This window comes from Pelodiscus sinensis, chromosome 26 (genome assembly GCF_049634645.1).
Source record: "Pelodiscus sinensis isolate JC-2024 chromosome 26, ASM4963464v1, whole genome shotgun sequence".
NCBI lineage: Eukaryota > Metazoa > Chordata > Testudines > Trionychidae > Pelodiscus > Pelodiscus sinensis.
Genome location: NC_134736.1, coordinates 4995500 through 5022442, shown reverse-complemented (window position 1 = coordinate 5022442; position 26943 = coordinate 4995500). Strand labels below are relative to the sequence as shown.

Below are 26943 nucleotides of genomic sequence, written 5' to 3'. Positions count from 1 at the left end.
AAAGGAGACAGTTCTGCCAGGGGACATGCAAAAAGAGCTCAGATTCATGAGCCAGGACTGAGCCCTTGGGCAGAGTAAAGAGGCCTTGTCTCCAGCAAACGAACAGAAGGGGAGGCTGTGGGAAAGAGAATGGTAGGAGTGTGAACAGAGAAATGGAGAGAGATCTAAGGAAAAAGTGACAGACAAGGAAGGGGGAGGTTAGTCAGGTTTTGCCCAGGAGACAGCCAAGAACAGGGCCAAGTCGTGCTAAGTGCTATACAAACACAGCCCTTGCCACAAACTTTCAATCTGCACAAAAGAGAAAGGAGAGGAGAAGGATGGCACCTCAGGTGGCCTGCATTCAGTTGCTGTCTCTGCCACAGACTGCCCGCATGACACCTTGGTCAAGTCACTTAGCCTCGATGTGCCTTGGTTCCCTATCTGTAAAATGGGAATAACAATATTTCCTACCTTCCTTTGTCTGTATTTGGATTATAAGGAGCAGGGACTCTCTCTAACTATGTGTAGCCTTGAACATGGCTGTAATGTAGATGACGATGATATATAAGCCAAATAGAAAAGGTTCAAATAAGGGGAAAGGGCTGCCAAAAAGCATCAGGGTGGCTGAAAGGGCAAGGGCAGAGAGAAGTAAAGGGGAAGGACTAGGAAGAAAGTGGCAGAGATGGAGGAAATACCTTTCATTGAGAAAGAGTTGCCCATGCCAAGTGCGTCGTCTGCACTTTGGAAGGAGGAATATTCCCACGCTCGGGTGTTGAAATTGGCTGTAAGACAAGAGAATCCAGTTTGGTAATCAGCTCCTGATGATCCGGACCTAGGCCTGTGGCCAGTGTTCATCCACCTAGAGTCCTCCTCGCCGATTTAGGATCAGAACCCCCACTGGAAAGGCAAGGGTGGAGCAGGCCAGAGGGCTCGGTCCAAGCCACAGAAGAATCATCCATCTGTTCCCCATGGCCTAGGTGGGAGAGGGAGCGAGAAGCCCTTCCCCGTTCTGAGCAGTTTGAGTGAAGCCATCGCTAGTTACCTTAAGCTGCCCACTCTTTCTTTGCATGTCTATGTCGCAGAGAGACCTGCAGGGAACTGCTGGGACTCAGAACATGAGACACACACATAATGGGGAAAAGTTTCTTGCTTGCACACACACTCTCACCACGCGTCCCTCCACCCTCATAGGCTTGTGCTTCAGGGGTCTCCCAGCACCTCTTGCGGAGATGTGGGGGTTCTGCTGCATGCAGGTTTTCCGAGCAACCAAGCACTGAGGGCATAGGACACGCAGGAGGAAAACGAGCAAGATCTTGGAAATACATCTGCTGCCACCCTGTGGGCGGTTCTCATTTTAGCAATTCCATTCATGCACCTTCCACATGCTATCACATCATTGCACCATTCCTTGCAAAGGTCAGACACCCAGACAAGTCACCCTGTTCCAACTTTTCAGATGTGGGGTCAGCTAGGGTTACTGGGCACTGGCTAGTATGGCAGCCTTCTGTTGTGTATGGCCATCACATTAAGCACTGCTAGCTTGCATCCTTTGGTACATCCTGGCTGTGCCTAGACTGGCATGATTTTGCGGAAATACTTTTAGCGGAAAAGTTTTTCCGCAAAAGAGCGTCTAGATTGGCACGGATGCTTTTGCACAAAAAGTGCTTTTGTGCAAAAGCATCCGTGCCCAGTATAGATGCACTTTTGCGCAAGAAAACTCTGATGGCCATTTTATCCATTGGGCTTTCTTGCGCAAAAAATTAAGGGGCCTGTCTACACAGGCCCGCTTGAGCAAGTATTCTTGCGCAAGAAGACTTATCCCTGAGCAGGAGCGTCAAAGTATTTGCGCAAGAAGCACTGAATTCTTACATTAGAACGTCAGTGTCCTTGCGCAAATTCAAGCGGCCAGTGTAGACAGCTGGCAAGTTTTTGCACAAAAACTTGCCAGTCTAGACGCACCCCCTGTCTAGACTTCACTGCTAACTTGCCCATCCACTGAATCATCACAGAGGCCAGATCTTTGCTTAGAGTTGGAGGGGGGGAGTAGCACAAGACTGAGGGCCAGGAATGCCTGGCTTCTAATTCTAGGTCTGACACTGTCTTTGCTGTGTGACCTTGGGCAAGTCATTTCACCTCGCTTGGTTTCCCTCCATGCCACAAGGAAAGTCGTATGGATTTTTGAGTTAGTTACTGCTGCTAGAGGGTTCTGAAGCAGATGACTATCCCCTGCATTTAGCAAGTGCTAAGGGGTTCTGTGTGACACCCCGTCTCAAAGTCCTGTATTGGTCAGAACTCCCTCTGAGAACTAACTGAGAGTGTGAAGGCCCCAGCGCTGCATCAAGAGACCGTGTGTGTTCAAGCGCAGGGAGAGATGCGCTGAGATGGATGGCAAAGGAATGGACCGGCTCGATAACTCGCTGTGAAGTCATTCATTATGAGGAGTGGTTGTTTTGAAACCAGCCCGCTTCCCTATCTGTGAATCCTTTAGAAACCAACCTTATTGTCTGCAAATGCCTTTACTGAGCAAAGATCTTTGCTGAGACTTTTGGACAAGCAGCATCCAACCCTCTGTGTCTTTTAGGAACTGCTCACTTGCTGACTCTGTGCTAGTTGTTATTCTTCACAGTATGTGATTGGTTGCCTACATTACACGGTTTTAATTTTGCTCCCTCATTGGCTGATTAAAACAGAAATAGCAAATGACTGAAAGCAAATACCAACTGAGGCAATGAACCCTTTGTTCTCCTGCCAGTTTGGATACTGCGAGGGCTGCAGCTACCCCTCCTATGGTTTGTACATGCAAATAATAAACCAGCTATGGGTGCCTGAAGTCACCTGTGAGTTCCAACCATGGCTCTGCTCTGCAGCATTCAGCCGGCTCTGTGAATCTCTAAACTGTGAATCCCATAGGGTTTATTGAAGTGAGTGTCTCATTGATGTCAGCGGGACAGATCTGAGTACTACACACTGCTCCCTGTAACATTAGTAGAACCCGGGTCGTAACACCTATTGCACTGTAATTTGTCCACCCGCATTAGGGGGGACAGATAACGGTGTGAGTCATGATCAACAGTATTCAGTGCAATTCTTCATACAGTGATAGATGCAAGAGACTCGATCTATCCAGCGTAACCAAGAGTTGCTTAAGGGGTGACTTCACGACAGTCTGTAAGCCCCTTTGTAGGGAACAAAGATGCGATAGTGCAGATTTCAATCAAGCAGAGAGAGAAAAAAGGCTGGAGGCTGAATCTGAGCAAATTCAAAACGGAAATAAGGTGCAAAGGTTTCACAGTGAGGATAATTAACCAGGCTCGTGGCTAGGGAAGTGAATGGGTAACCGGTTAACCAATTCCCAGGAGTGGCCACAGGCAGATGGTTGCCCCCACACTAGGGCTAGGAGCCGGTGACAGCCCCAGGATCCTGCTTAGTCGATTAACCAGTTAAAGGTCGGGCTAACCTAAAGTTTAATCGGTTACCTGATTAATCGGAATATTACATCCCTAGTCATGGCGGATTCGTACCGTCAGTAGGATTCTAAATCAAGATGGGATGTGTTTGGAAAAGATCTGCCCTAGGTCAAACAGGGATTCGTTCCGAAAGGTCCTATGGAGTGTGTAATACAGGAGGTCAGACTAGGGCCCAGCAACTCAAAGATGTTTAGGTGCCTAACTCCCATGGGAGTCGAGGGGAATTGGGTGCCTAAATGCAGTGAGTAGCTGGGCCTAGAGGACCACGGTGGCCTTATAATCTGTGTACAACAGGAGCTGGCCTGCCGGCCAAGAGAGCCCCTGCCCGTCAGCCTGGTCCTAGAGGTGTGGGAAGTAGGGTACAGGGAGTGCTGCCACTCCCCCAGGTTTTGCACCCAGTTCTCCTGTGCCCAGGGGAGGGCAGCCCCTCTGGGGTTTTGCCAGCTTCAGCCGTCCCCCTCGCCAGGGTCCTGCTATCCTCATGGCTCTACAGCCTGCCATCCCCTGGGTCCAAGCCACCGGCCCTGCAGGCTCCACTGTTGCTTGGGGGCTGGAAGAGACCTCAGGAGGTCATCGAGTCCAACCCCCAAAAGTTTTCAAGGGGGCAGTTGGACGGACTTGGCCCATGTGGTTGTTTTGCTGTGTGGAGGTGTAGCCAAAATGTAATATTTTAGTGTCTGTATAAGAATAGAGTGAGTATAATGAAGTTAATTAATCCTATATAGCGTTTTGCTTAAAAGATCTATATGCTTCTGTGTCACCCTGCCAGCCACCCCTCCTGATCAGCAGGAAAGAACGACCTCTTCCTTTGACAAATATGCATTGTGTAAGCTAATAAATGCACACCCCATGTTAAGGCAGGAAGCGACCATAACTTCTGAGAGTCATTTCTTTTCCTTAGGATCAATGGTGGCATTCACTTGGCACCCAGCAGGTGACATTACAAACCTGCAGCCCTGGCCGTTCCAACATGCATTTCGGGAAATGCCATCGTTAATTATAGATAGCAGCCACAGAGCTAAACCCTGCCCACATCTGTTTGTGCAGGGCAACAGCTGCAAACACCTGACAAATCCAGATGTGGCTTTGGAAACTCAGGAAGAAGCTGAAAGGCTACAAATTCCGTATGTGTCTGAGGTTCCCATTGAGCTAAATATATAGTTATCGCTTTCACATATCTTATTGCCCTGTTCTCGACCCTTTTTATTTATATTTGATGCTGATTTTCCACTGCCCTGCACTGTGAAGTCATTTCCACAAGACACGGTGGATGTAAAACACTACTGGTTCAGGAAGATAACAGTTCATTCCTACTTTGTGTTTCCTTTGCTTGGGTGTAAATAACAGAACAAGATGCAAGGCAGAACGGGTCCGGTCCTCACTAAAGGCGCATCAACACAGGATGTTACACTGGTATAAATTTATACTCCTGGACCAGTGTGAATGGAAACTCTTTCCAGAGTTCAGAGTGACGTTTTCCGGTATAGCTTAAACTGCTTCAAAATCAGCATAAGCTGTAGCAGAGAGTATCACTCTGCTATAGTTATACCAGCCTAGCTATTGCGGCATATTTAAATCACTGTGGTTCTATTGGTCAGTTTCCCCTCACAGGCAAACCCTGGGCTAAAAGGTTTACTTGTGTAAATCAGACTAGTTAACAAGTGTTAACACCTTCGTGCAGACAGAAAACCATGCTAGCTGGTGGTGAAACACGTTGAAATACCTTTTGTGGTGTTAAAATATGTTCTAACAGTGCCTAGTTCTTACACAGCACTGCTCCCTGTTAAGCTGAATGCACTTTCCAAGAATCCTTATTATCCCTAATTGATATAAGGGGAAACTGAGGGTATGTCTACACTTCCCCGCTAGTTCGAACTAGGAGGGTAATGTAGGCATACCGCACTTGCAAATGAAGCCCGGGATTTGAATTTCCCGGGCTTCATTTGCATAAGCGGGGAGCCGCCATTTTTAAATCCCCGCTGGTTTGAACCCCGTGCAGCGCAGCTACACGGGGCTCGAACTAGGTAGTACCGGTAGTTCGGAATAGGCATCCTAGTCCGAACTACCTAGTTCGAGCCCCGTGTAGCCGCGCTGCACGGGGTTCGAACCAGCGGGGATTTAAAAATGGCGGCTCCCCGCTTATGCAAATGAAGCCCGGGAAATTCAAATCCCAGGCTTCATTTGCAAGTGCGGTATGCATACATTACCCTCCTAGTTCGAACTAGCGGGGTAGTGTAGACATACCCTGAGGCAGCAAACCCAGGCTGGGATTTGCCCAACGTTCCCTAGAAATCCCTTTGGCAGAGCTGGGAGTGGAATCCAGGTCTCCTGCACTTCCATACACATTAGCACATTTGAGAAAGGGTGGAGGTGCACAAATGTCTCAGCGGGTTTAAGCCGCACAGGAAACACGGGGCAAGATCCAGACTTAGGGTTGCCAGGTGTCCGGTTTTCGCCCGGACTGTCCGTTTTTCGGATCCCCGTCCGGTAAAAAAAAACAGAAAATACTGGACATGTGAAAGCCCAGAAGCTCTGCGGGGGCAGTGAGGAGTTCAGGGCCATTTAAAGACGCAGTGCCCTTTTTTTTCTCAACAACTTTGGTCTCTCCCTCCCCTCCCCCCCCAAGAGAATTTTTTGTTAAAACATCTGGCAACCCTATCCAGACTTGGAGTGAAAAGTACGAAAGGACTGAACTGGCTCGATTCCAGCACATCGATATGAAAAGGAAGTGGTCAGAGGAAGCAAATGACAAGCCACACGCTGCATCTCTGAGCCTTATCTGCCATGCTTTGTTTGGAGGGAGCCTAGCCACGGGCGGGCAAAGAGCTTGAGAGAGAAGGGTCAAACCCAGTACCTTTTGGAGTCATGTACATGGAGAATCTCTTCAGGCTGTCCGGCTGGCTCCACTCGTAGTTGTTGAGCATGTAGCGGTTATCCCCTGGAACAGCAGATCAGAGTCTGGGTTAGCAAGAGGTAGGACTGGAAGTGGCAGAGGCAAGCCGGGGGAGGGGGAGGGATAGATTGGAGCAACAATCGGCGTAGGGTTGTTCCCCTTTGGCTTTCCACAGACCTTTACAGAGAGACCATTTTGCCCTTGCAAGATGGGTCCTTTGAAAACAAACTTCCTTAGCTTTGCAAGTCCTGCTAGTGCTCCTTGGAACACGCTAGTGATGGCATTTGTGCAGCACACGCTATATAAGTGGATAGCTTGCTGCAGAGGAATGAATTTTCTCCTTGGAGATCACTGCACTTTTGAAATGTGGCAGCCATTCTGCCAGAGATCAGGATGGGGCGAGAACTACACTTTCATCCACTGAAACGTTAGGAACGATTTGACCAGCCAGGCTGTTGTTTGCTCCATTAGCGTTTGGCCTGAACGTGCAGGTTAATATTCGAGCTAGTCAGGAATTGTTTACAAACTGGACTTTGAAATAAGAAAAAAGCGTCTCCGGAAGTTTTGACTTAGTTTCTTAGCTCCGTGCTGGAATCGTTCAGTAAAACAAGAAAGATGGACAGACTGGCCCAGAACAGCCACTTCAATGGTTAGGCCCTGGGAAGTGGAAAATGAGGTTCAAGTTCTGGTTCGGCCTGATTTCCAGATTTGAATCCATCTCTCTCTCATTCCAGGCGGGTGCCAGGTGGTCCCTCCCTCTCCAAAATATTTGCAAACGTTTCATTTCAAGCAAAACAGGAACTTTTTCTTTTTCAGAGAAATCTCAAAAATGTTCATGGGCGGGGAGGAGAAGGAGGGGGACAGTTTTATCACCTGGTGCTAGTTAGCAACCCTCCCCTTCAAGTAGGTACACCCTAAGATCTTTAAGGATAGCAAGTAGGCATAAATGTGATTGTATATTCCATCCAGAGGACAGGACCTCCGTGCTTCCGACCGCCTCCTACTGACAAATGCGCGGAAGTAGAGACTCACTTAGCTATTTCTCCAAGGACTCCCACCCCAATGCTGATGTGTCTCATCCTGCTTAGCCGTCTGTCCCTGCTGCCTCTCTGCAGGTAGGAAGATTTCAGAGCCAGGGGAGCCCAAGAGGAAGAAGTGAATCAGCCCTGCAAAGTTGGAAGCTGTCTGATCAGGCTACATCTACGCGACGAGTTTTCTCGGCAAAAAATATGCAAACGAGGGACTCATTTGCATGAGTCACTGTCTCATTTGCATATTTTCTGCCGATCCGTTTTTGTGCTGGGGTTTTTGTGCAAAAACAAGCAATGTGGACGTTTTCTTTTTGCACAAAACCCCCTTTTTCTGCAAGATCGGGATACTCCTTTATGGGGGCATAGGATCGTGCAGAAACATGGGTTTTTGCGCAAAAAGAAAATTTCCACACTGCTTGTTTTTGCGCAAAAACCCCAGTGCAAGAATGGATTGGCAGAAAATATGCAATTGAGATTGCAACTCATTTGCATATTTTTTTGCTGAGAAAACTCGTAGTGTAGATGTAGCCTGAATGAGTTAAACACTGAATGCATAACATTAAACATCCACCCTTGGGTCGCCCTACATCCGACGTGCACTGCTCCTTGCAAAGCCAGCTAACCAGCTCCTTCCCCATTATCCTGTCACTGACCATGCATAAGATGCTTGTTGTTTTACTCCTTATCATACTGCCTCTGTATAAAACCCATGGTACACCTTCATCTTGAATACTGTGTACAGATGTGGTTGCCTCATTTCAAAACAAAGATATATTTGGGGAAAGGGTCAGAAAAGGGCAATGAAAATGTTTAGGGGTACGGAACAGCTTCCATCTGAGAGGAGATTAGTAAGGTGGCTATGGGGGATATGTGGAGATCTATAAAGTCATGACTGGTATGGAGAAAGTAGAAAAGGAAATGCTATTTTCTCCTTCTCGTACTGCAAGAACTAGGGAGAGCACCCAGTGAAATGAATAGGTAGCAGGTTTAAAACTAACAAAAGGAAGCATTTCTTCACACAATGCGCTGTCAACCTGTGGAACTCCTTGCCAGAGGATGTTGCAAAGGCCAAGACTATAACAGCGTTCAAAAAAGAACTAGATACATTCATGGAGAACAGGTCCATCAGTAGCTAGTAGCCAAGATGGGCAGAGATGGTGTCTGCCAGAAGCTGGGGATGGGTGACAGAGGAGGGGTCACTTGATGATTCCCTGTTCTGTTAATTCTCTCTGGGGCACCTGGCATTGGCCACAGTCGGCAGACAGGACACTGGGCTAGCTAGACCTTTGGTCTGACCCGGTCTGGCCATTTTTATATTCTCTTCAGGGAAGCCATCTGTCTCTGCAAGCCCCTGGGAAAGGTGTTGAGTGGGGCGGGGGACGCTCTGTGCTCCTGGAAGGAACGGGGCCTCATGTAGAAAGGGCGGAGCCAGGGCAACTAACCCTCCACAGTGCCCCTCCCCCAGCTCTCAGAGCTGCCAAGAACCCACGGCACTCCAGCGGCAATTTAAAGGGCCGGAGTGTCCAGCCTTTTGAATGGCTGGGTCCCACGGCAACTGCCTCCTTTGCCCCCTCCCCACTGGCAGGCCTGATCCTCTGTGACCTGGGGATGGGGCTTTCTCTGAATGTGGCGAGGAAACAGAAAGGGGAGGGTGTGGAGGGAGGAGCAGCTCCGGAAAACGCTACCATTCTCCATGTGATTCCTCTCTATGAAGTTCCGGCTGAGGTCACCCTTGCAGACCTTCTCCACGTGCCTCATGCAGACGTTGAGCAGGTCGTCCCGGAGGAGCCCCATGGACGGGCTCATGCAGTCGCCTTCCAGCAAGACGCTGTAAGTCGGGAGGGAGGGAGGAGCCGTGTAGTTCCTCATCATGGCTCCAAATTCCTGCCAACCAGAAGGCATGAAGGTTAAAGAACCAAGAAGCGAGGATGCAGGGGAGACTACGGAGAGACTCAGGTCGGGGAGAGGTTAGATACAATGGGGGATAGGGCGTTGGATTCCAACACCTCTCCAGAAGCCAATCCACTCAGAGTGTGCCCCACTCAGAAGGGATCCAGTAGTTTGGAACGCCCTCTGACCTGGTGAAAGCCTTGCCTACCCACTCAACTAGCTGATTCTTGCTTATGTCAGGTGTCTCCAAAATGCAGACCCTCACACATCACCGCAAGCTTGCCAGCGGACCTCGTTCTCTTGTAGCCGGAGCAATGCCTGTGGCACCAGCTGGACCATCTGCCTGTCAGTGGAGGAAAGAGGCAGCCTCGATTTACCTGCAGGAAGAGCACCGAGTCACTGATCTGATGTATCTGGTCCCTGGTTTCCTTGTCCTCCTGCAGTAGCTTTGCCCTCTCTTCTAGCTCCTCCACAATTTCTTTTATGTTCTCCACTGCGTGTTTTTCTCTCTGGTCCAGGGCAACCTTCACCTCTTCCCGCTGCTTTTCCAGGTCCCGGATCAGCTCTTTGAAGTGCTGCTCCACAGTGGCTTTCTCGTTGGTGGTGAAGTTCTAGTGGGAGGGAAAATAGAAGGTGCATGGCATGAGGATCTCGGACCGGAGACTCCAGCAATCTAACACTGACCCGCAGTGTATGCTCAGGAGAGCATAATGTTGGAGACACACCTCCTTCCCCAGCACCCAGCTAGTCCAGACATGGCCAGGCCTCTTAAGCCCACAGGGCAGCATTTGTGCATGAAGATCCCCCATGCTACCAATGTGCAAGCTGGAAATCCTAGACTGTACCAGGAGAAGTGTAGCATGGAGACTTCTTAGATGGCAAGGTCTCTGGGTTAGGGACTGTGGCTGTGTTTGTGCAGCGCCTAGCACAATGCGTGGGGTTTCTGAATGCTACTTAAAAGGAGTCACTTATTGAGACTGGGTCTCCGGAGGGCAGGTGGCAGAGACATACTCAGCAGCCAGCCCATGGGAACAAATCCTGCCCTAAGATCTGGGAGACACTAGAAAAGTTACATTGATATCATTCTGTTTGGGCGTGTCTAGACTACAGTGGTTTTTTCGAAAAGAGTAGCCTTTTTTCAAAAAAACTTCCCCTGCATCTAGACTGCTGCCACATTCTTTCGAAAATAAATCGAAAACGCGGCAGTTTTTTCGGCCATGGAAAACCTCGTTTTACGAGGAAGAACGCCTTCTTTCAAAAGTGCTGTTTCGAAAAAAGGCGCTAGGTAATGCAAACTGTGCTTTTACGAAAGAGAACATCCAGCCTGCCTGGGCGCTCTCTTTCGAAAAAGCCGCTTGATTTTTCGGAAGTACTGGTTGTAGTCTAGTCGCTCTTTTTCAAAAGAAGCTTTTTCGAAAGTATCTTTCAAAAAAGCCTCTTTCGAAAAGGCGTGTCGTCTAGACGTACCCTTTGTTAGGAGGGTGGGAGTTCCCTATCAGTACGGCTATAACAGTATTACTTCTAGCATGGACATAGACTCGTATAAAGTTACCTTATGTGGATACAGTTTATATACAGCACACTAAGTTGCACCAAAACTAGCACGTATGTGCTGGTGTATATATGTCTACACTTGGAGCGTTTTTCCATGTTCATTATACCAGTGTAGTGACCACAGCAAAAGTTTGTAGTGTAGACAAGCCTGCATCCCTTTGACATCCGCAAGAGACCTAGGTTCTGAAAAAATGAGCAGTCCTGTGCTACCTAAAAACTAACACATTTATTTGGGCATAAGCTTTCATGGGCTGGAGCCCTCTTGGTCAGAAGACTTCTTGTTGTGCTTGCTGAAACACTTACATGGCTACCCCTCTGACAGGAGGTTCTGAAGTGATACATGAAAATAGGACTCTGGCTCGTGTGTCACTTAGACCCATGTCCTCAAAGAGATTTAGATGGCTCACCCCTAATGGAGCCAATGCCCGTTTGAAATTGTGACCCAGAATGACCATGGATCGTCCCATGTTCAGGCCTAAGCTTTCTATCTTGGTTTCCCACATGATACGAAAGGAAGAAAGCAAGCCAAGGTACAACTGTGGAACGTTCAGAGAAGGCGGGGTTTCTAGATGACTGCATAATGTGTTGGACCTGGTCTACATCCAGTGTTTGCCCAGGACGGGTGTGAATTCTTTTTGACTGATATTGACTCTGAATCCCTGGAACTCTACCAATAGAGTTGAACCAGCCCAAGCTTTTGTGTGTAGGCAAGCCTTCGGAGATAACCATGAAGTAGCTGGGTAGAGAGAGCGCCAGTAACCCCGGGAGGGATGTAGTTAGAAAAGTCACCTAGCACGTCCCTCTGGTGCGTTCTTGGTCTCCTGCAGGCTGTGCCATGAGAACTGCAGTGGACACCACTCCCCCAGGCTTAGAAGGAGGGTGGTGGATCAGGTGAACAGAGAGGAGTGGAGTAGGGGGAGAAATGAGCGTGATGTGAAAATATGAATGGGAGAATCAGCGCATGGGAAAAGCGGGAGGCAAAGACCAAAACGTGGTGATGCAGGAAAGCGCGATGGAGAGAGGATAGCATGTGGGCAGGGACGGGGCAAAGAGGGAAGTTGGGGGGAAGCTAATGGGAGTGTCCCCTCTCACCTTGATGCGATCCTTCTCCTTGTGCCACTTTTCCACTTCATCCTCCACTTCCACGATTTTCAGCTGCAGCTGCTCTTTCTGCAGGGAGAGCTCGGCCTGTGAGAGGGAGGAGAGGGGCAGAGCTGTGAAACTGAGCAATGTATGGCCTACATCAAAGAGAATTTCTGCTTCTACTTATGCATTTGGCCTTGACCCATAATGGCTGGGAGCTACCGGCTCCTGGCACCACTTCAGTGGATATCACGCACTAGCAACTGGACAAGATCCCAGTGCCTCCAGCTGGGTCAAGAGATGCGGCTTCCTAAGCAAAGGCAGCAGCAGGATCTCCTAAGAGGGAAGGGTGGGGTTGCAAACGGTGCTGCTTGTAATCATGCTGGAGTCATGAGCTGGAGGGCAGAGAGGGTGGTTTCAAAATTCAGCTGGGTCTGAAATGCAGGGCCCCACCCAGGGCGTGTCCGTGCAGCTCTCGCACTTTCCGTGTGATTGCGGAATGATGTTTGGGGAGTGTTGCAACCGGGGATCACGCCCCCGGCAGGAATTCTAATGGCAGACGACTTCGCTCGGAGTCGGGAGTTTTAATGTTCTGACCGAGCTGGGGGAAGGCAGCAAAGGGAAAAAAATAAGGACGGGGTGGGTGGGAATACTGGCTTGCTCGAAATCAGCAGCTTTGCTTTGATGCCTCATCGTGGCCCCTTGTTATTGGCTTCCCATGCACATTTGCACAATGGATTTCTTTGTGGTGGAGGATGCTGGTGTCGAGAGAGAGAGAGCCCGAATACATCTGCAGAAGTGGGTTTGTGTAACCCACGCACCAGTGTGTGCTGTTTCCCTCCACCTCCGGTCCTCCGAAGGCGAGGATGATACAGCTCCCACCTCTAGAGCTGTGGTTCTCAGTGCGACCGTCTGACAGGTGGAACCCAGGCTGGGGCCTCCCCCACAGCGGGGAGCCTGCATTGTCCCCTCCTCCCCCCAGCCATTCCCTCTCCCTGCGTGATGTTGGTGCATCAGCACTGGCTTCCCACGTGGGGGGGACTGTGTGGGGCAGGAATGCACAGTATGGCAGCACAGGAAACTGCTCACCTGGAGACTTTCCCTGCTGTTTCCATTGGCTTAACCTGCTCTTGCATCCTCCCACTGTCAGCCGTCACCTGCACCCTCCCTCTCACCCTGACCCCGCACCTCCTCCCCCTCCCATTTGGTCATTACGGGAGATTGGCAGGTGGTCTGTGGAAAGGTCTGTGTTGAGCGAGGTGTGTCATGGGCCAAAAAGTTTTAGAACCATGGCAGTAGACTCACGAGATGTGTAACCGCTCTGTCCCCGTCTAGGGGTACTTGGGCCCCTATGGCCATGGCTAACGTAAGTAGGTCTTCTAGCAATTTCTCTATCTTAATTATAGCTGTCAAGTAAGCAGGGCCTGAAGGCTTCACTCATCAATCCGGTTGTGGAAAGAGCACCACGTGGCGTAGGAGATCAATCGCACAATAGAAATCATGCACACGGCAGAGAGTCAGCCCAACACAAGCAACCAAGCTCATGTCAAGGGAATCTATATACTAGGTGCTAATGCTGGTGCCCATCACCCTGGTATCGGAATGCCAGCTTGCGTTTGGAAAAACTGCAGCAGTTTTTGGGACCCACTGATTCTAACTGTCCCTGTTGGTTGGGGGAAACAGCGTATCAGGGTCTTTTTTTTCCTATTGCGCCATGGGGGAGGGAAATCCAGCTATGCCAAACAGTGCAGTGAAAAGTTGCAAACTTGTTTCTCCCACAACAAACTTTGCTCATCGGTAGCTGTGGAACCAGCCCGCTAAACACCTCCTCCCCCACACCATTTTATGGTTGCTAGGTCCTGGAGGGCACTTCTGGGCTAGTGGTCTGTGACCACCCAGCTAGAGCCATATCCCAGAGTTCCAGGGGTACAGAGGTCGGAAAGCAGACGTAAGCAAGTTGAGTGGCTGGGAAATGGATGTGTCTGGCGGTTGTTAACCTACCGCTCCAGCTGATATGCATTGCAAGGAAGGGGAAAGATGGATTGGCCTCAGGAAAAGGTACCATGGCCGCTCTCCTCCCCCTCCGTTGCTATGGAAATATCAAAGACAGAAGAGATTTTGCAGGACCTCAGAGCAGGAAGGTGAAGGGACAAGATGTAATTCCTTGATTTGCATTAATAGGTTGCGTGGAGAAGCCTATGTTGGAACCGTCCCTAACCACCTCAAAAACTTCCTGAAGGCTTTCTTTCCCTCCCTCAGAGTACGGCTAGACTACAAGAGTTTTTCCGGGATCCTGGAAAAACTCTTCCGCATCCAGGGATACGTTTGCTCTTCAAACGTGCTCTTTCAGAAGCCCCTGTATTCCTCATCCTACGAGGAATAAAGGGTCTCCGAAAGAGGTTTTTTTTCTGACATTTGGCCCAGTCTAAATGGGTCAAATGTCAGAAAAGCCTTTTCCAGAAAAAGGATTGCAAAAAGGTATGCAAACCGCGGAGTGCCTTTTGCACAGCTTTTTTTTTTTCCGAAAAAAAGCGACAGTGTCACCATATCCTGAGGCTGTTGAATGTGACGTACATGGCACAGCCAGCCACTGGTACAGAGGGGGGATGCCCTGTTGTGATGTGAACCCTTTGGATTTAAGCCTCCACTATCCTTCTAATAGCCACCCCAAATTCAGAAATGAAACTGAAAAGCAAAGGGTTTTCCCAGACAGCCAGGTCTGATAACGCACTGAGTAGTTAGCCAAGGAAAAAGTGGAACTACAAAGGTGGCTTTCTTGTTAGCACTACTGGCATCATTCTCGGGAACAAGATCTCGGCCATGTGGCTGAAAAGTGACAGTGCAGAGTGGTAAGGTCGTAGGGTATTGGGGTTTTCTTTGAGAAAGGATGGACTTTTTCTGAAAAGAAGGGAACTTCTACCAAGAGATTTGAAGCAGATGGATGAACTTGCATTTCACTGATGGTACTTACGAAAATTGATTCCAAAAGGATTCCCCAAATTATTACTAGCTCGCTGTATAAGCGACAAAACTTAAAAAACAATGAATAGTCTAGCACCTTAAAGACTAACAAAACACGTAGATGATATCATGAGCTTTCTTGGGTACCACCCACTTCTTCAGATGAATGGAGTATTAAAAGGATAAGTGATGTTATCCCTGCCCTCAGTACTGAAATGCAACTGCCTCTGGGGTGGAGCGAGGCAGCTGTTTTAACACGTAATGCTTGTCAGCGAGTTAGCGCAAGAATACCATTTTCTGTGTAAGTCATGGGGCAATTTACATATCCAAAATCTAAATCTTGTCATTGTCCTCATCTGATATGACACCAGGGCCCAGGGCAGATGGGAAAACTTATGAAGATACCATCAAAAGCCCAGGAAAATGCAGATTAAATCAAGTGGATGGGTGACTGAAGCAATAGAGGGGTAATCTAAAAAACTGTTCACACAATAGAACAGGGAAAATAATCTACAAATAGGCTGAGAGGCAGAAGGGAAAGGAAAGAAAATTGAAACGCATCATAATGAGTGACAAGAGAATTTCAAGTTCTGCAGAGACCGTCCCAATTCACTAGGGGGTAAGAACATCGGAACGGCCATGCTGGTCAGACAATTGTCCTTCTAGGCCAGTAAGCTGTCTGCCAACAGTGGCTAATGACAGATGCTTCCGAGGGGAAGAACAGAACAGGGCAATGTATCAAGGGATTCATCCTCTGTTATCCCAGCTTCTGGCAGTCAGCAATTTAGGGGCACCCAGAACATGGGGTTGAGTCCCTCCCTATCTTGGCTAATAGCTGTGGATGGACCTATTCTTGGTGAGCTTATGCAATTGGATTTCTAACGCAGTTGTTGGTCTCAGCACATCCACGCCCAGAGCCGGAGGGTGTGGACACAGCCGCCTGTATTCTGGGGCCACCTGGGAGACTGGTCTAGTGTCCGGTACAGATTAAAGCGGCCTCAGGCCGGGCCTAAATTCTACTCCGCAGCTCATGTCCCAAAGGGGCCATTTTGATGGCTGGGAGTAGCACAAACACGCGGACGCTCCAGCTGCCCTCCATCCCACACATCGGCATAGCTTTACAAGAGGGATTTCTGGGGTATCCTAGCGACGCCTCATCAGCTCCATTCCACTTCAGGATAATCCCCCTGTTCTCAGAGGGTTCCCCAAGGTCTAGTTCTATTGGCTTTGCTCTCCTACTGGGTAATTTTTTCCCCTAATGGTTTAAGAACTAAACAGTGTGTTGCGGGGAGGGGGAGGATTAGGACACACTCTCTCCTTCCCCTCATGGCTAGGGTTGCCAGATAGTTTAACAAAAAATACCGAACACCCCTCCCCCCCCAAAAAAAAAACCACCGGGAAAAAATTCTGTTGAGGAAAAAAAAGTGGGGGAGACCAAAGTTGTGGAGCAAAAAAAAAGGGGGGGGGTGCTGCTCCTTTAAATGGCCCTGTGCTTCTCACTCTCCTGCCCCAGTCAGACTCAGCAGGGGAATATTGTCCCCGCTGGGCTTCCGTCCAAGGTAAACAGGAAATACGGGACATTTCACGTGTCCGGTATTTTCTGTTTTTTTATCGGATGGGGGACCCGAATAACAGACAGTCCGGGTGAAAACCGGACACCTGGCAACCCTACTCATGCCCCATGGAATGCAAAGATTGGAGAAGTCCTGCTGAAGTTACATGAGGCCTTCCCTGTCACTCTAACAGCACCAGCACAAAACCCTAGTGAAGAGCCATTCTGCTTTCACGTGATGATTTACAGCAGTGCATCTTACCCAGCCTCCAAGCCATTAATAACGACACCTAGGCTCTTCGTGCTGCTTCTAGAATAGTGTCTGCATTGGGATCATCTCTAGGGCTACGTCTACACTACGAGTTTTCTCAGCAACAAATATGCTAATGAGGGACTCATTTGCATGAGTCACAATCTCACTTCCAGATTTTCTGCCGATCCGTTTTTGCTCTGGGTTTTTTGCACAAAAACAAGCAGTGTGGATGTTTTCTTTTTGCGCAAAACCCCCTTTTTTGGCAAGATCCTTATGCCCCAAAAAAGGAGGTATACCGATCTTGCGCAAAAAGGGGTCTTTGCACAAAAAGAAAACATCCACCCTGCTTGTTTTTGCCCAAAAACGCCAGTGCAACAACAGACCAGCAGAAAATATGTAAATGAGATTGCGACTCATGCAAATCAGTCCCTCATTAGCATATTTTTTGCAGAGAAAACTCACAGTGTAGCCATAGCCTTCAATAGCAGCACAACTTCCACACAACCTCTGCAGTACGTGCTTGCAGACAAGCCAAACCAAAACCTCACCCTACATCAAAGAGGAAGGTGGGGAAGTGTCTCCATTGTGTGTATCAGTGCACTGTTTGTTCTGTAGCAGAAAGCCTGTAGCAACACAGAAAAGGCCAGGAGGGGGATCATCAGAATGAAAGCCCCATTTAAAACTTTCCCCTTTAGAAGCCACAATGTCGAAACTAGCAACGCCCAGTTCCACTGCACGTCACTGTTGTTTTTCAAACAGCCACTTTATTAAACCTGTTGCACGATACAAACTTTTCTTGAAAGGGAAAAGAAAAAAAAATCAAAGCCCTCTGCGCTAGATCTGATCTGACATGCAGAGTATTAAGGCAAGGGGTGGACAGCTATGCCACATTATTTACAGATTTCTGGTTGCTCGGCATTTCCCATGCTTCCTTGTTTGAAAGCAGGCCTGCAAAACTGGTTGAGAGCTAGTGTCCTTTTCAAAATGCCATGCTGCATTCTCTTGGCGAATCAGTGTTGTGTGTGTGCCTTTGCTGTCGGTAGCCATGGTTTGATGGTGGTTTGTAGCTTTACGGTGTGTTGTTTTTTAAAGAGCCCTGGCGGTGTTGCTGTTCATTTCAATCTGTAGCAGATACTAACCAGGAAGGGGGCCTTGTGAACATTTTAGGCCGATATTCTGCAGTGTAGCAGAGCAAAAGATAGGGAGAAAGAGGATGGTCTGGGAGGTGGAATGCCAGGGTTCAGCTCTAAGCTCTGACAACCACAGGACTCCTCGTCGCTTGTGCAGACTTATCTCTTTAGTTTTGGACAAGTAACTTAGTCTGCACTGCAGTTTCCCATCTGTAAAATGGGCACAATATGTGGGTAAATGTCTTAAAAATATACTGAAGTGCTCAGACTCTATGGTCAGGGGTTACATGAGAATAATACAATAAATGGCCCATTGGTCCATCTTACCAGGTGCTCTAAGGGTACATCTGCACAGCAGCGTTATTCCGAAATAACATAATGCGCATCGACACTGCAAGCCGGTATTTCGAAATAATGTTGAGCTGGAGGACTTCTTACTCCAACTCCTATAACCCTCATTTCACGAGGAGTAAGGGAAGTCAAAGGAAGAGTGCCAAAAGCCAAATTAAGCTATTTCAACTTCAGCTACGCATAGTTTAATTCGACTTTTGCCCTGCTGTGCACATGTGCCCAAAGTGATCAAGAGGATCAAGTGTAACAGGAAAGAGAGATAACATGGCAGCAGGAATCCCACCTATTTGAGATGAATCTCAGTGGACTCTAGGATAGGGGAAATCCCTTCAGATTTTCCTTGTTGTTAGATGATGACAAGCAACAGAATGATCTGATTGTATATGGGAGGTTTCTGGACTCCAGTTTGTGGTGGCAGTTTAATTCCCGGTTAATTAGCTTCCACCACTCACAAGCAATTATAAATGCTAATGGAGATATTCTCAAATGCCCTCTTCTCATTACAGTTCAGCCTAGAGTGAATTCACCAGCGCCATAAACAAATGAGCAACTGCAGTTGAACTAATTGATTTCCAATTAATTCAAGTTACAACACGGCCAAAACCTGTAATCTGGAAAAAAAGTGCGTGATAAAACCCTAAATCCTTTAGGCTGAGCAGCAGTGGACACAACACAGTTCAGGGATGGCTTTGGAGTCCTGCTTGAGTTCTCCAGGGTCTCGATCGTGGCACTAATGAGAGTGACATAAATACGTGGACAAAGACAGAGATGAGAAATAACATTATTTAAGCCTTGGGTTTATTTAAACTGTTTTTCTGCTCAGTTGTGGTTACTCACTTATAATCAGGATGTTCTAGGCCAATTGAACAGCCAGGACACAGGACCGCTAAGAGACCTGAGTTAATCAGAAGCGTTGGAGAGAACGTGGCAGCCTAGGTTGTAAGGCACAGAGGAGAGGCACAGCGGGAACCTCTCTTAGATTCGAAGTGATGTTAAAGGGAATAGAGGTGAGGCAGACTGTATATGAGAGGATGGAAATGAGAGAGACTTCCCTCCTGCCCTCCTGCACCTTAACTTACGGGATCATTCTCGATTCCCTGGGAACGCCCCTTGCAGGCCCTTAACTGAAAGCGGTAAGGCGTTTCCTTCTGCTTGCCCTTGGGAAGAGGTAAGCCAGTTCTCTGTTCAGTGTCTGTGAATTCTCAGCAGCTCTCTCTCTCTCTATTGGCATTTGTACTGCCCTGTTCACCATGGGATCGAAGTGCCTTTCTATGTCTTCAAGGAAAGATGGGTTTGTGCTTAAGGCTCAGGAATGATCTGGGTTCATTTCCTGGTTCTGCCACAAAGTTCCTGTGTGACCTTGGGCAAGTCACTTGATTTCTTTGTGCCTCGACTCCCCATTGTAAAATGGGTCTAACCAGCCTTTCTAGGTGTCATATCTGTTTAGATTGGAAGGTCGCTGGGCAAGGACTAGCTCAAACAGCACCTAGCACAGCGGGTCCCTGAGCTCAACCCATGCCTCTGTAGTAACCCTGCCACATCCCCTCTGCAAACAGGACATAAACAAAGGTGGGAAGATCTTTCTTTAGTCCTTACATCATAGTGAGGGCAACAGGACTCTTTTGCAGACTCCCTTTCCTTTAGGATTCCCGGCCTGCAAGCTTCAGTCCCTGTGAACAGCCCAGCAATAACCATTTATACTGCCGGAATAAAAAACAGGACTATGTAGCACTTTAAAGACTAACAAGATGGTTTTTTTAGGTGATGAGTTTTCGTGGGCCAGACCCACTTCTCCCAGCCTCTCACACTGCTTTATAAAGGTGGGGCCAGCATTACTGTCCTCTCCATGGGGTGAAGGGCGCAACCTCAGAGAAGTTTTGACCAACATCCTCTAATGTGGCTACTGATTTTTTTTTATGAGCTCCATTTTTGGGTCCTCAACTGGAGACACCTTGAACCCAAGCGAGGCCCTACCTGAGTACATTTGGGCACCGAAAAGCTGCAGCCCGCAAAATGGGAGGCTGCTCTTGAAAAATGGGGATGTAAATGGGGTAGAACCCAGACGCCCCACAACCATTTTCAAGGTTAGGACCTTACTGGGGTCATGGAGCTAGTACAGTACCACAGAGCCCTCTCCATGTCCATTCAAGGACGTCAGGCACGCTCCGCCCTCAGGCAGACATTATACTTAGATGCCTTGGGGTGGGGAAAGTTTCAAGGTGGGAACAGAACAGGCACGATACACAGTTTAGATCAGTGGACAGGAAGATGGGAGCACGCAGAGGAGAGCCTCACCTCTTTCCCCGTCTTCTCAACCTCCACCGTCACCGTGGTGTGGTTCTTGTGCTCCTGGAACATGCAGAGATAACAGATGCACATCTGGTCTGTCTGGCAGAACAGCTCCATGGTCTTGCCGTGCAACGGGCACTTCCTGGCTTCAAAGTCCTTGATGGGGTCCAGCAGCTGGTGGTCCCGGAAAGCAGCCCCTTCCAGGTGGGGCTTGAGGTGCAGGTCGCAGAAGGAAGCCTGACATACCAGGCAGGATTTCACCGCCTTCTGCTTATTGTCAATGCAGGAGTCACACAAGACCTCCTCCAGCTTCACCCGGGGTCGATACACGGGTGCTCTGTTGGCCGTGTTGTAGCTGGGTCTCCTCAGGTCCCCCGTCTCCACTAGAGGCAGAGAGGGCTTCTTCAGGTCCCCTACCTGTCCACCAGAGTACAACGACCTCCTGCCCTCTCCTTCACTGGTGAAGAAGGTCTTTTTCGACTCTGAAGAGAAAAGCGGCTTCCTCACGTCCCCTTTGTCTGTAAACGAGATGACGGGCTTCCTCACATCCCCAAGCTGTACCCCGGGGTACGATAGCTTCTTCCCGTCCCCGGAATCCATGCTGAAGTAGCTCGACTTCTTCTCGTCCGAATCCACAAACTGGATGATTGGCCTCTTCCAGTCGCTCCCCATGTAGAGGGAGTTCTTCAGTTGCCCCGTCTCCAGAGAAGAGCTGCCGGTGCTTTTGGCACCTTCCTTCTCAATCCCGCCCGGGCTGGTGGATTTCTTCAGCTCCTCTGCGTCTTTCTTAGGGGCGGATGGGCACATCACATCTTCTTGCTTCCCGGCTGTGCCGTTTGTCCTCGCTGCACACATTGTTTCCATTGCGCAGGGGGATGAATTGGCTTTTCTCTACCTTTGCTCCTTCCTCAGCCCTCTCGGTAGGGGGTAGGTCTTCTGTCTAGCTGCTCCTCTTTGTAGAGCAGGAAGCCTTGTGTGGTGGTTGGGACAGCAAGGAGTGGCGGCAGAATGCAGAGACGGCTCTGCCTAAATGACACACCTTGAGCTGCTGGGAGGGGAGGAACGCCTAAACGATGCTGGGTAGAGGCAGAGACACAAGCTAGAAAAGGATCCGAAGCTACAGCTGTGGAATTAATTATACAAAACAGCCCACACCCAGAACATTCTTGCCTCACCAGGCTTTGGGGGGAAGGGCTGTTTAATATCCGCTCAAAAAAATAATTTTTGATTAAAGAGGCAGCAACCGGTTCTGCAGCTTGTTTCGAAAATAATTACTTTCTTGCCGTCAGGAACCTAGCTTACCTCCTTGCAGCGTGGGCAGGGCCAGAGAGTGTGAGGCCTGTGAAGTGGCCTTACCTGGGTTTCTCTCATGCACTTGCCTGAAATATTCGCCCCACAAAATAAGGTTGACTTTAAAATGAATGCGGTGAATAAAAATGTTATATCTAAACTGGGATCGCTGCAAGATTTAAGGTGATGAGTACAGATAGGGGAGAACATGAATAGGTCACCCTAGATGTAAATGACCCTAGTTTCTTTATTTAAATTTTGATCCCCTATAAACTCCATGCCATGGGGCATGCATCTAGAGCATTAGGCATCTCTGCCATGTATCCAAATAACAGAACAACATGGGAGATACAATTTAAATATCAGTGTCTCAGCATGACTTTTTCCCCCTCATTTTACCGCATATCATGTGATCATCAGTCATGTGACCAGTACAACTTAACCCCTCTTTCCACCCAAACATTCTTTTGCATGGACAGGAATCAAACTATCATCCGCCTTGCTCTCTACCATCAGTGGGCCTTAAAGCTGAACATGTGATCATTTCCAAGCTTGCTAGGCGGAGCTAGGGCTGGCCAGAAATAGCGTTTTTGTGAACATTTTGGGAAAAGATGAGCAACTTTCTTGTTTGTTTGTTTTCTCCTGAAATTTTCCTTAGAAACTTTGACCTCTTCATCCCAATGAACTGAAAGAATTTGAGAGATTGGGGTCTTGTTTTCTTCTTTTTTTCCTTTTTTTCTTTGGGGGCTAAGGGAAGACCCTACAATTTTTCATTTTGATTCAGATCACATTGAATTTTTTCATTTTGTTTGGATGAAATCTTTTAAGAACTACTATTTTTTTATTGAAAAGGTCATATTGCTCAACGTGCAAATTTCGCCCTCTCCCCCCCCGCCCCATTTTTTGATAATAAAATGTCAATGATCTGTAGACCCAGAACAGTCTGAAGTCAAAGGCATCAAAAAATGTAGACTAGAAAGGACCTACTAACATCAGTGGAATTACGCTGGATTTACACTTAGTAAGGGCCATCAGCAGGCCGGTGGTCTGTGCTTAGTTTGAGTTTCGATATGAAAATGGGGTTATTACTTCAGGACAGGAGTTTCATTTCCCTCATCATACTTTTATTAGAGAGGCTTAATGCCAGAACCTCCAATCTAAGCACCCCACCAGCTGAGAGAAGTTAGATCAAGGCCCTTACTTTGCAGCTGGTCTGTAGTGGATAGGACCAAAGCCCTGATTCTGAACAGCCTACACTTTGGCCTGGTGTTCAATAAAGGGCCAGCCATGAAGCTCAGTCCTCGATTTTTTTTAATTATGGAGTTTGTCAATGCAGAGAAAGATGGAGAGAACAAACTTAAAAGCAGCAAATTGTCAGCCTACATGCTGAAAGCATCTCAGACAGCAGAAATGTTCTCCTCTTCTGTCCCAAACCTCTACCTCTGGCAGAGTCCTTCTTATCCATATACCAATTCTGTCACTTTATCATTTATTTTGTACTACAAGATTCACTCGGCGTTGCTCGGGTTCTTAACTCAGTTATTTTTTGTTTTTCTTCATTTAGCCCATTGCTCTGGGGTGGGGCTGAAGATGAGGGGTTCATCTCTCTCTCTACAGTATCTTGGGGCCAGATGAGAAGCACCTCTCCATGGCTGCATCATGGACACAGCCAGGGGAGCAGGGTGCATATCCCCCAGCTGGGAGAAACAGATGCACAAACAGACAAACTCTCTGAAATATACAGTAGATAGCTGTCTCTTTCTCCACTTCTGCCACAAGCTTTCCCAATGGGGTTATAGCCCTCCTAGTCCCCATCTCTGGCTTCTTGCTGCCCCCCTGTGGTCATTGTACAGTATAACACTCCCTGCTAGCAGACCCCCTCCCTTTCCATTTGATGAGACACAAACCCATTCCAAGCACATCCCATTGCCCTGACACAACCAAACCCTGACCTTGCTTTAAGTTATGATACGAGAACGCTGCAGACTGAATTTGGTCGCAGCCCTTACTGTTTAGGAGTTCTTGAACAAACAGATACACAGACAGACAATCTCTCTCAAATATAGAGTGGATAATAGGTGTTTGCAAATGACCCCTTCTGACATTTCTAAATCCCTGGTTTTTAAACAGATTAGTCCCTTCCCCGCCCCCACCAGACTGATCTCCTCCTGTACAAAAACAGACCTGAACAACTGAAAGAATGTTTCAGGGTGGAGTAAGTCTGTTCTCACATGCACTGAGAAAAATATGCAAAGCTTTTCAAACAAACTTTAAAGCTTAAGAATGAAGACAAGAGCATTCAGTGACCCAGCAGAGAGAGGGACAGTTTGGTTTCTACCACTCTGCATTGATAGTCCAGGCCTGGTTAGGGAGTGCAAAGAGGGAAAGACCAGAATCTGATCTTGGTTCCACTGATGTGACTCCGGAGTTACTCCCTGTGTCATCTGATCAAACTGCTGGTCTTGTAGTGGGGTGGGGGCAGGGTGGCACCTGATTTTTGTATTGTTTGGGGTTGGCAGCACTGGGCCATGAGGAGGGCATGTTGAACATCAAAACCTTACTAATTGTCCCACAGTGGGAGCAGCACCAGGAGGAGCAAACTGGGGGAGGTTTTAGGGGCAGAAAACCCTGCTGTGACTAAGGAGGTGTGCGTGGTGAGTGCAGGGGAAGATGAGTTTGTAACAGCTCCAGCTGGGAAGCATTTGCTCTTTAGCTCAAAGACAGCCGCTCATACTCATAAGTCCTCCATTACTCCCTTGGTGTCAGGGAAGATGTAGTCTGGCGTGTGTCTCTGTAGCGACACTTTCTCCGACCCCCTTTCAGGCTCTGCTGCTTGCTGCAGATTCCCATTCGGCCCTGGTCAGCCGCTGGGGCATTCCTGGTTTGGAAGCCAGTGGTGGCTGTGTGTCTGGAGCCCAGGGAGAGAGGGCTAAACAGACTTCCCTTGCTGCCTTGTCTCCTTGTGGGGAGGGATAGCTCAGTGGTTTGAGCATTGGCTGCTAAACCCAGGGTTATGAGCTCAATCCTTGAGGGGCCATTTCGGGATCTGGGGCAAATCTGTCAGGGATGGTATGTGGTCCTGCTGTGAAGACGGGAGTGTGTCTGTCTGGACTCCATGACCTTTCAAGGTCCCTTCCAGCTCTATGAGACAGGTATATCTAGCAATGCTGCTACTGAAGGGCTGATGTCCCAGAGAGGGCACAGCTGACAGAGTTAAAGTGAAAGACCTCACTAGCTTTTCCGCATGTGCGCCTCCCTTTCACTGAGTGATGTCGGAAAATCCCTTGCGTGACCCGCCTCTTGTTTGTTACCTTTGGCCTCAGCCATGGATCGATCCTGTCTTCACCTGTCTGAAACGTGATCCAGGCACAGCCTTCCTGGCCTTGTTCAGTGCTGCTGTCTCTGCTTGATGGCAGCTGGTGCCCTCGCCTAGGAGGACAGCAGGAAATTCTGCAGTTCATAGAATCACAGAATTGCGGGGATGGAGAAGCCCTCAGGAATCGACTCCAGCCTCCTGCCCAAAGCAGGACCAACCCCAACTCAATCGTCCCAGCCAGGGCTTCATCAAGCCGGGACTTAAAAACCTCTAGAGATGTTCCCTAGGGAACCCATTCAAGTACTTCACCACCCTCCTAGGGAAATAGTTTTTCCTAATATCCAACCTAGACCTCCCCCACTGTAACTTGAGACCATTGCTCCTTGTTCTGCCATCCCTCACTACTGAGAACAGCCTCTCTCCATCCTCTTTGGAACCTCCCTTCAGGAAGCTGAAGGCTGCTCTCAAATCCCCCCTCACTCTTCTCTTCTGCAGACTAAACAGACCCAGCTCCCTCAGCCTCTCCTCGTAGGTCATATGTTCCAGCCGCCGAATCATTTTGGTTGCCTTCTGCTGGATCCTCTCTATTGCGTCCACATCCTTTCTGTGGGGGACCCTGAAATGGACTCAATACTCCAGATGTGGCCTCACCAGAGCCAAATAAAGGGGAATAATCACTTCTCTAGATCTGCTGGCAATGCTCCACCTAATGCAACCTAATATGCCATTAGCCTTCTTGGCTACAAGGGCGCACTGTTGACTCATATCGAACTTCTCATCCACTGTAATCCCCAGGTCCTTTTCTGCAGAACTGCTACTTAGCCAGTTGGTCCTGAGCCTGTAACAGTGCTTGCGATTCTTCCATCCCAAGGGCAGGACTCTGCATTTGTCCTTGTTGAACATCATCAGATTTCTTTTGGCCCAATCCTCTTATCTGTCTAGGTCACTCTGGACCCTATCCCTGCCCTCCAGTGTATCTACCTCTCCCCCTAGCTTAGTGTCATCCGCAAACTTGCTGAGGGTGCAATCCATCCCCTCATCCAGGTCATTAATAAAGATGTTGAGCAAAACCGGCCCTAGAACCGATCCTTGGGGTATTCCACTTGAAACCAACTGCCAACCAGAAATTGGGCCATTGATCACTACACATTGGGCCCAAGAATCTAGCCAGCTTTCTATCCACCTTACAGTCCATTTATCCAATCCATATTTCCTTAACTTGCTGGCAAGAATATTGTGAGAGAGCATATCAGAAGCTTTGCTAACGTCAAGGTATATCACATCCACTGACTTCCCCACCTCCATGGAGCTAGTTACCTCATCATAGAAGCTAATCAGATTGGTCAGGCATGACTTGCCCTTGGTGAATCTATGTTGACTATTCCCGATCACCAGGGCTCAACAAACTGCTGATTCTACTCACCCGTGGTGAGTAGATTTCAGCCAGTTGCTCCGTGCGCCCCATTCACCGGCGCTGCGTGCATACTCAGGGCCGGTCTGGTGCATGCACGGTGCAGGGCTGGCGTGTAGCTTTCGCCACGGTTTGTCAAACCCTGCTGATCACTTTCCCCTCTTCCAAGTGCTTCAAAATGGATTCCTTGAGGATCCTCTCCATGATTTTTCCGGGGAGTGAGGTAAAGCTGACTGGTCTGTAGTTCCCTGGATTGTCCTCCTTCCCTTTTTAAAAGATGGACACCACATCTGCCTTTTTCCGATCTCTCCCGATCTCCACAAGTTTTCAAAGATAATGGCCAAAGCCTCTGCAATGACATTTGCCAACTCCCTCAGTACCCTCAGATGCATTAAATCCGGACCCATGGATTTGTGTGTGTCTAGCTTTTCTGAATAGTTCTTAACCTGTTATTTCTCCATTGAGGGCTGCCCACCTTCTTCCCATACTGCAT

The 26943-nt window shown here is 48.5% G+C and overlaps 1 protein-coding gene across 2 annotated transcripts in view; it reads right to left on the bottom strand.

Annotated features, from left to right (window-relative positions):
- TRIM29 (tripartite motif containing 29) overlaps positions 1-21545 on the bottom strand; it is a 31114-nt gene extending 9569 nt beyond the window's left edge. For both annotated transcript variants that reach the window (XM_006117224.4, XM_006117225.4), the window contains exons 1-6: positions 20440-21545; positions 11907-12002; positions 9638-9871; positions 9056-9254; positions 6301-6384; positions 675-761 (exon numbers count right to left, since the gene is read on the bottom strand). In XM_006117224.4, coding sequence (XP_006117286.1) covers positions 675-761; positions 6301-6384; positions 9056-9254; positions 9638-9871; positions 11907-12002; positions 20440-21297 — 1558 coding nt within the window. In that variant the 5' untranslated portion in view covers positions 21298-21545. The remainder of the gene's footprint in view (positions 1-674; positions 762-6300; positions 6385-9055; positions 9255-9637; positions 9872-11906; positions 12003-20439) is intronic.
- Between the last annotated feature and the right edge of the window lie 5398 nt (positions 21546-26943).